We start from the raw sequence: 8,628 nt of genomic DNA on the forward strand, positions 1-8,628 counted from the left end.
CTTCCCCCTAACGGTTAAAGTCAGATTGTATGAGGGTAAGAGATGACTCTAGATCTGTGGGCAACTTCTACCTGGATCGTCCAATTGATCAATGACTGCTAACATGCTGACCACATCGCTCGCGTCACAAAATCAATGTACACATACATGTTATTCAATCATCGCACCCACACTGCTCACCAGCATACGCGTAGCCAGGCGCTAAAATAAAACTTGGTTCTATTTGTGACGCTTGATGAATCCCACCTCCTCATTGGTTTTTAGGAGCATATATCAACTGGGTGATTGAAAGATGAACTGAGATTCAGCGGTAGTGGTAATGCACCTTGAAGTTGGTTGCCAACCACCATATAAAGTCCAAAGAAGAAAACTGGAGGAGCAATTACTTGATATTTCAACCTCCGTGTCCTGATCGCATCTGGTGTGGACAAAATCCACATGCACACGAGCGGTCTGGTCAGCGTGTAACGATGCCATTATGGTGCTGAGCAGCTCAGCCTCACCAGAGGAGAGTTCAACAAAGCTTCTGTTTGCGGTGAACATGTTGCCAGAGTAACAATTTGAGTTGAATAAATATTCCAAAATGTTACAGTGAAACTTCAACCAGCTACTTTTTGTAAGGATTACTGTGGCTTTTTAGCGACAGTATTCAAACTGAAAATGACTTAGCTACTCCTACTAAATATAGTAGAAAGTCTACATGGCCACTTGATTATTTTTAGCGGCAGTTTAGACCTGAAACCGACACTTACGTTCACCGCACACTACCTTCTCCGACTGTTAGCTAACGTTAGCGAATGGTCGTGGCTAACACAAAACAAATGGAATATGTTAGCTAACATTAGCCAATGTTCGCAAACGATTTTCCTTGTTGAACGCACCTCAGGTCAGTGAGGCTGGGCCAGGGGGTGTCTGGACCTTCTCCCAAGTTTAGCTGGACCAGGGGCGCACGGGCCTTCTCCCAAGGTCAGCTACACCAGGTCAGTGAGGCTGGGCCAGGGGGTGTCTGGACCTTCACCCATGGTCAGGAACTCTGCCCAGTTGCCACGGAAACCATGTGAGTAGACTCCTGTGTCAACGACATGGCCCCAGTAGAGACTGCGGGCAGTCTTGTCTCGGAGAGCGGTGCGCGCCTCTCGCTCCGTCACATTGTAGCTGACATTGATGAGCTGCAGGACCAACAGGTGTAGTAGTCCACCAGTCACTATGCTGCTGTACCACGCACAGGTGAAACACAGCGCTGAGCTGGAACACACACACACACACACTAAATGGAGGACATGACTCATACATTCCTGAAAACAATCTCTAGCCCCTAGCCCAAACCCTCTATTTGTGGAAACCAGATATGTGTTAACAATGGGCTGAGGAGTTTTAATACACAGATTCCACCTATCTGGTTTCTACAGATCTACAAACACCCATGGGGTGGGGTAGGGAAGGGGCTATACATATACATATCAGAGCAACATAACATTTATTACAGTGCTGAGTGGGAGACAAAATGGCAGTTACACATCACAATAAAACACGCATTATCAGCAAACACATCCACATCCACACACAGACATTCACCCTTACACAACAAAGCAATGCTGAGCCACAGTAACTGCTCTGTAAATCTGTCAGTAGTAGGGCAGATAGGGGGAAATATGACGATGAAGTCTCTTATAGAAACTCAACCTACATTCCCCCTATAAATACCCAATTATACCAAAACATCACAGCTTTAAGTGTCCCAGATAAAAGAAAATACTGCTTTGATGCAAATAATAACCACTTGTTCCCTTATGGAGTTACCAGGACTGGAATCACGAACAGTGGTTTGTTTGTTATGTTCGACTGTGGTGAATGAGCCTATAGCAGCCAATGTGATAATGGCTGGGGTCATTTTTGCTTGTGTTGCTGTTCTCCAAATAGCATTTTAAAGTGTTTAAATTGTAAAGAAATGCAGTAAATGAGCTTCAACTTTCAACCCCCTCCCCAACCTCACTAAAACCCTGGTTACGGCCCTGGTGCCAGGGGGTATTTTAGGACACTATTGGTCTACACCACCTCATTTCACAGGCTCATTTTAGCCTCTAATGCCTAACATGCTGACCACACCGCTCACGTCGCATGCTCTGCAAAATAAATGTACACATACATGGTACGAGCATGGTACGAGCGTCCACGTAGCCAGGAGCTAAAATAGAACTTGGTTCTATTTGTGACACTTTATGCGCTGCAAGTCCCGAATCTCCCATCTCCTCATTGGTTTTTAGGAGCATATACCCACGTGGGTGATTGAAAGATGAACTGAGGTCCACACTCCAGTTGGTTGTGGTAATGCACCTAAAGTTGGTTGCCAACCGCCATATAAAGTCCAAAGAAGAAGAAGAAGCCTGAAGAAGGAGATATTACTCAAAACAAACTTTTACCCTTTTATCTGTGGATTAATTGTCAGAGTAGAGGACCTTGTGCATTTCAGGTAAAATAGCAACCCAATGTTTATATACCAGGACAAATGAGCTAGCAACAGCAAGCTAGCTAGCTTATTTGCCATAAATGTTTAATGCTTTTTGACTTGTCCCCAAATTAATATAGTTGGTTCAGAGTTCGTTTTGATATTTCAACCTGCGTGTCCTGATCGCATCTGGTGTGGGTTGATAAAATCCACATGCATGCGTGCGGTCTGGTCAGCGTGTAATAGTTTGTGTGTGTGCATTATGTATGGTGTGTTACCTGTGCTGGTTGTAGACGCCAGGGCAGTATACCAGAGAGGTGACAAGGTTCTGTTGAGGACACACGCTGCGCAGCACCAGACTGATCCCATACAGAGAGGTCAACAAGAAGAGGAGGAGTGTCAACAGGAAGCTGCGGTGATTGGACTGGCCCACACAGCTGTTTATCCTACCACAGTGGTGACATGACACACACAGACAGCCAATACACTGTACTAAGATCATTGGGTTACACCACACACAGTACAGCACTGACTGTAATTTGGATGAGAGCACCTGCTGCTAAATGACTATAAATGTAAAGTTGAAGTCAGAAGTTTACATACACTTAGGTTGGAGTCATTAAAATAGGACATCTACTTTGTGCATGACACAAGTAATTTTTCCAATTGTTTACAGACAGATTATTTCACTTATAATTCACTGTATCACAATTCCAGTGGGTCAGAAGTTTACATACACTAAGTTGACTGTGCCTTTAAACAGCTTGGAAAATTCAAGAAAATGATGTCATGGCTTTAGAAGCTTCTGATAGGCTAATTGACATAATTTGAGTGAATTGGAGGTGTACCTCTATTTCAGGGTCTACCTTCAAACTCAGTGCCTCTTTACTTGACATCATGGGAAAATCAACAGAAATCAGCCAAGACCTCAGAAAAAAAAGTCTGGTTCATCCCTGGGAGCAATTTCCAAACGCCTGAAGGTACCACGTTCATCTGTACAAACAATAGTACGCAAGTATAAACACCATGGGACCACGCAGCCGTCATCCTGCTCATGAAGGAGACGCGTTCTGTCTCCTAGAGATTAACGTACTTTGTTGCAAAAAGTGCAAATCAATCCCAGAACAACAGCAAAGGACCTTGTGAAGATGCTGGAGGAAACCGGTACAAAAGTATCTATATCCACAGTAAAACGAGTCCTATATCGACATAACCTGAAAGGCCGCTCAGCAAGGAAGAAGCCACTGCTCCAAACCGCCATTAAAAAGCCAGACTATGGTTTGCAACTGCACATGGGGACAAAGATCGTACCTTTTGGATAAATGTCCTCTGGTCTGATGAAACAAAAATAGAACTGTTTGGCCATAATGACCATTGTTATGTTTGGAGGAAAAAGGGGGAGGCTTGCAAGCCGAAGAACACCATCCCAACCGTGAAGCACAGGGGTGGCAGCATCATGTTGTGGGTGTACTTTGTTGCAGGAGGGACTGGTGCACTTCACAAAATAGATGGCATCATGAGGTAGGAAAATTGTGGATATATTGAAGCAACATCTCAAGACATCAGTCAGGAAGTTAAAGCTTGGTCACAAATGGATCTTCCAAATGGACAATGACCCCAAGCATACTTCCAAAGTTGTGGCAAAATGGCTTAAGGACAACAAAGTCAAGGTATTGGAGTGGCCATCACAAAGCCCTGACCTCAAGCCTATATGAAATTTGTGGGCAGAACTAAAAAAGCGTGTGTGAGCAAGGAGGCCTACAAACCTGACTCAGTTACACCAGCTGTCAGGAGGAATGGGCCAAAATTCACCCAACTTATTGTGGGAAGCTTGTGGAAGGCTACCCAAAATCTTTAAGCCAAGTTAAACAATTTAAAAGGCAATGCTACCAAATACTAATTGAGTACCGTAATTTCCGGACTATTGAGCGCACCTGAATATAAGCCGCACCCACTGAATTTAAAAAAATATATTATTTTGAACATAAAGAAGCCGCACATGTCTATAAGCCGCAGGTTCCTACCGGTACATTGAAACAAATGAACTTTACACAGGCTTTAACGAAACATGGCTTGTAACAAAAATAAATAGGCTTTAACGAAACACGGCTTGTAACAAAAAAAAATTAATTAGCAGTAAGCTTTAGTTGTCTTTTTGCACTGAGTCAATTCCTCACGCTGCTGTTTCCAACGTCTTATCATCGACTCATTAAGACCAAGCTCCCGTGCAGCAGCTCTATTTCCTTTTCCAACAGCCAGATCAATCGCCTTCAACTTGAAAGCTGCATCATATGCATTTCTCCGTGTCTTTGCCATGATGAGGGTGACAAAATGACTACCGTAATCAGAATGATGGGAAGTTTGAGAGCGCTCGATTTAATCTAAACAGTAAACAAAAAAGTTGTTTGACCTTAACCCTTTCGGCAATTTCATTGGTCTAATGAAAGCTTCATGCCGCCAAAAAACTGAGCAAAAAAAAATTGAAAGCGGGAAAAATCCATATATTAGCCGCGTCATTGTTTAAGCCGCGAGGATCAAAGCGTGGGAAAAAAGTTGCGGCTTATAGTCCGGAAATTACGGTATGTAAACTTCTGACCCACTGGGAATGTGAGGAAAGAAATAAAAGCTGAAATAAATCACTCTACTATTATTCTGACATTTCACATTCTTAAAATAAAGTGGTGATCCTAACTGACCTAAGACAGGGAATTTTTACTAGGATTAAATGTCAGGAATTGTGAAAAACTGAGTTTAAATGTATTTTGCTAAGGTGTATGTAAATTTCCGACTTCAACTGTAAGATGTACTTAGAACCCATGATTACACCAAACACACACGTCTAAAGGGTTTGAAGGTTATTATTTTTGCACGATTGTGTGTGTTACAGATCAGTTTGTTTCTTAGACACACAGGCCTATGGCTGATGACAGAGACAAGAGAATGTTACTGATAATTGCTAAGACATTGCTTCTTAGGTCTGTCATGACACTGCGGAGACATTGCTTTGACGTGGCTGTGTAATAAATGACAGACGAGCCTCCTGTGTGTCCAGGCAGACAGGTGTTTTAATGGGACCCACCAGACACAGTGGTGGTCGAGCCGCCGGACACAGATGTCACAGATTCTGCAGTGTCCCGCCCTGGGGGGCCGCAAAACGCTGCACACAGAGCACCAGTTCCTGCTCCGCCCACTATCCATCTGCTCCACCCCCTGGCCCTGCTGCTCCGACCCACTACCCCGATTGGCTAGCACTACTTCCTGCCCGGCCCCGTTGTGGCCGGGGTCTCTGTCCGGTCGAGGGCTGTGATAGGTCACTGTGCTGTGGACGTCAGCCGGGTGTGGCCATACGTAGCCAGGTTCTCTCTTGGTGTGGACAAGGGCGGCCAGAGTCAGGGCCACCCCCAGGGTCACTGTGCCCAACTGGGTCAGCCCTACACCCCCCCTGGGGAAGACCTCGGTGAGGAAGAGGTAGTACATGTAGCCCAGGGAGAACAGGGCCAGGCTGAGGAAGAACAGGGTCCGGCCCTTCTTGCGGTGGGTGACGTAGTAGTACCATAGAACCAGGACCGGTAGAGCAGTCAGAACAACTATACCCAACAGGAAGTGAAGGGCTGCGACATGTAGGAGGACAGGAAGTAGGAGCAGCGGGGGGAGCACCGATAGGTGGACACGCCGGGCTCCGCCCCAGAACCATGGAACACGGAGGCGGTCGGTCATCACAGTAACCAGATGGGACAGGGAGTTGGCCTTCTGGGGCTCTTTTTTCAACCATCTGAGGGAGAGAAGCAGACATTCACTTTCTGATGCGATACCAAACTGGATGAAGAACCATTAGCTGAGAGTGTGAAGGTAACTGGCCGTAGACGGGTAAGCCACTCCCTCACCTGTCACAGGCATCGTCCAGGTCCTCACAGTCACAGCAGCAGGCTGCCACATGGCTCCGCTCCCCCTGTCGGTCCACATACTCACAGCAGCACAGAGGCTCATCCGGCTCCAACGCCTTACTGGCTCGCTTCTTCATGACGGACAGCCAATCAGCCTGGAAAGTGTTCAGTCTCCTGTGGGGAACGAGCCAACAGGAAGGGATGGAGCTGAGGGGTGAGAGAGAGTGCTGTGTTTGTGTGTCCTATTCTCATGGCGGTGCAGATAGATAAATGTGTGTCAGGGACTGGTGAATCATTTTTAGATTGGTAGTTAGTCTAGCCAGCTATCTAAACTTGTTGTAATCATGGCTGAATACTGACAAATCATTTTGACTACGCTACAGACAGCTATATCGGTCCACTAATACAGGACTAGTAAAGACCCAGTCCAGTTTTTCAGGGGGCAGCACCCCTACTTCCTGCGGCTCTGGGCTTTGTCCATTGAACCATGGAGGATTTTGTGCCTACAAACAGCCACCATTAGTATTTATCTCTGAGAGATGTCTGCAAATGAGGGAGGCGAGAGGAACTTGTAGGGGGGCTTCTGTATTAGCTCTGTGGCATTGGCTGTCATTGAAAATCCGAACCGGAGACGGGTGGGGCTCGTTTCTCTGTGGTATCCAATGCACTTTTACGCAGAGGTCACTGCTACCGATATGGGCTTGACAGCGGGGCGACAGACAGGTGTGTCTGCCAGCCAGTCCGTGAAGACTTGTGCGTATCAAATGTCACATCCGCTCTGGCATTCGCGGGCCAAGGGAATGGCCTGTGTAGTAAATGCCTTTCCTAGCTCAATTGTTAAACATTTCCTAGAAAATGAAGCCCGTGTTTTTCCTCCCCTAAGTTAACCCAGGGAATAGTGAATGTAGCCTATCTGAATGCTGTAGCAGACGACTGTCTGCCTTAACCCTACAGCCCTGGAATAAATGTCACCGTCTTGAAAGTTGATACGAAGTATCGTTACATGCGTAAAGATTAGCGGTTACCAGTTGAGTCTATACTTAATAACCCTATTGTTAACTACAAACATGTCACGTGTAATGGGAAATAGCATAACCTACCAGTATTCGTGTACTTTGCTGAAAACGAATCATATGGGCTACTTCCTTACAAAAAATTGTAGGCTGGGCTACATTAGAAACTGCTTACTGAACTGTCGCGGAAATGACAGACTGGCCAGCGGTCACAGACAACGTTGTTCGCAACCACACATGCCTAAACATATTCAACTGAATGTAGCCTAGATATGCAACTGATTTAGGCTACCTGCCCAACAGTGTTGTCAATCCAACAAGGTACCGTATTTGTCGTCTCCCTTCCGACATAAAAGTAATTACATAGCCAATCCCAGACCGCGCGATACTATTGTGCACCGGAACCCTATAGTCGCTCCATTTAACCCTTTCAAAAGGCTGCTCATCTCCGATGGTATGTTTTGTATTAAAAGCGAGGTCTTCAAATATACCTCCTCCTCCGTCGCTGGTGTAATCTTGTCAGGCAATCCTGCCTCTCCTGTTTACAGAGCGGCAGGGCAAGTTTCTTTCTCCATCAGACTTCTGACGTCAATAGAGGGGGTAACCCTTTCCGTAGGTGAACCTTTACCAGTGTGCATCAAGACAAGGTAGGCCTACTGTCTATCAACAATACCGTGTTCAATGAAATAAGCGAACATTAAGCTTATTATAGCCTAACTTGAAAGCTCTTTGGGTCCAACGCCAAGTTGTTGGCTAAATGTAACCTATCAACTGGAGAGCTAACATGCTGACCAGACCGGACACGTCGCGTGCGCGAGCAACGCAAAATACATTTTGAAATCCATGTTATTCAATTACTGCACCCACATTGCTCGCGCGCGCCAACGAGCGTCTGCGTTGCCAAGGGCTAAAATAGAAGTCAGTTCTATTTCTGACGCAGATCGCGGTGAAAGTCCTGCCTCTCCCATCTCCTCATTGGTTTATAGAAGCAGGTACCCACTTGCCATCTCCTCATTGATTGAAAGACTAAATGTTTTTCAGGTTGTCATAGTACTATGAACGTGTAGATGCCGATCACCATACAAGTTCAAAGATGAAAAAGCCTGGAAGGAGGAGAGATGACTAGAAACGATTGACCGTTTTATGTGTGGATTAATTGTCGGAGTAGAGCACCTTGTGCATTTCAGGTAAAATAAGTCAATGTTTATATCCCAGGACAAATTAGCTAGCAACAGCAAGCTAGCTAAATAGGACAAATTAGCTAGCAAGTGCAAGCTAACTAGCT

General features: G+C 45.6%; 1 protein-coding gene across 7 annotated transcripts; it reads right to left on the reverse strand.

Annotated features, from left to right (window-relative positions):
* Window positions 1–617: 617 nt before the first annotated feature.
* LOC115195474 (palmitoyltransferase ZDHHC23) lies at window positions 618–8,107 on the reverse strand. 7 transcript variants are annotated; one of them, XM_029755344.1, is made up of 5 exons: window positions 7,636–8,107; window positions 6,331–6,537; window positions 5,526–6,218; window positions 2,725–2,805; window positions 618–1,245 (listed from the first exon to the last, which is right to left on the reverse strand). In XM_029755344.1, the coding sequence occupies exons 1-5, from the start codon at window positions 7,692–7,694 to the stop codon at window positions 972–974; spliced, it is 1,314 nt and encodes a 437-aa protein (XP_029611204.1). In that variant the 5' UTR covers window positions 7,695–8,107; the 3' UTR covers window positions 618–971. The 7 variants fall into 7 exon arrangements, with proteins under 7 accessions (XP_029611204.1, XP_029611202.1, XP_029611203.1 ...); XM_029755342.1 differs by having other exon boundaries at window positions 2,725–2,892; window positions 7,636–8,106; XM_029755343.1 differs by having other exon boundaries at window positions 2,725–2,892; window positions 6,331–6,504; window positions 7,636–8,105.
* Between the last annotated feature and the right edge of the window lie 521 nt (window positions 8,108–8,628).

Source organism: Salmo trutta, chromosome 6 (genome assembly GCF_901001165.1).
Source record: "Salmo trutta chromosome 6, fSalTru1.1, whole genome shotgun sequence".
Lineage (NCBI taxonomy): Eukaryota > Metazoa > Chordata > Actinopteri > Salmoniformes > Salmonidae > Salmo > Salmo trutta.

Excerpts from the sequence above, each read along its gene's own strand:
- LOC115195474 (XM_029755342.1), bottom strand. The coding sequence starts at position 7,694 with ATGTCGGAAGGGAGACGACAAATACGGTACCTTGTTGGATTGACAACA. Across the intron at positions 2,893-5,525 it reads CTCGACCACCACTGTGTCTG|GATAAACAGCTGTGTGGGCC; the intron begins GTGGGTCCCATT and ends CCACTGTGGTAG. Across the intron at positions 1,246-2,724 it reads GGCGTCTACAACCAGCACAG|CTCAGCGCTGTGTTTCACCT; the intron begins GTAACACACCAT and ends TGTGTGTTCCAG.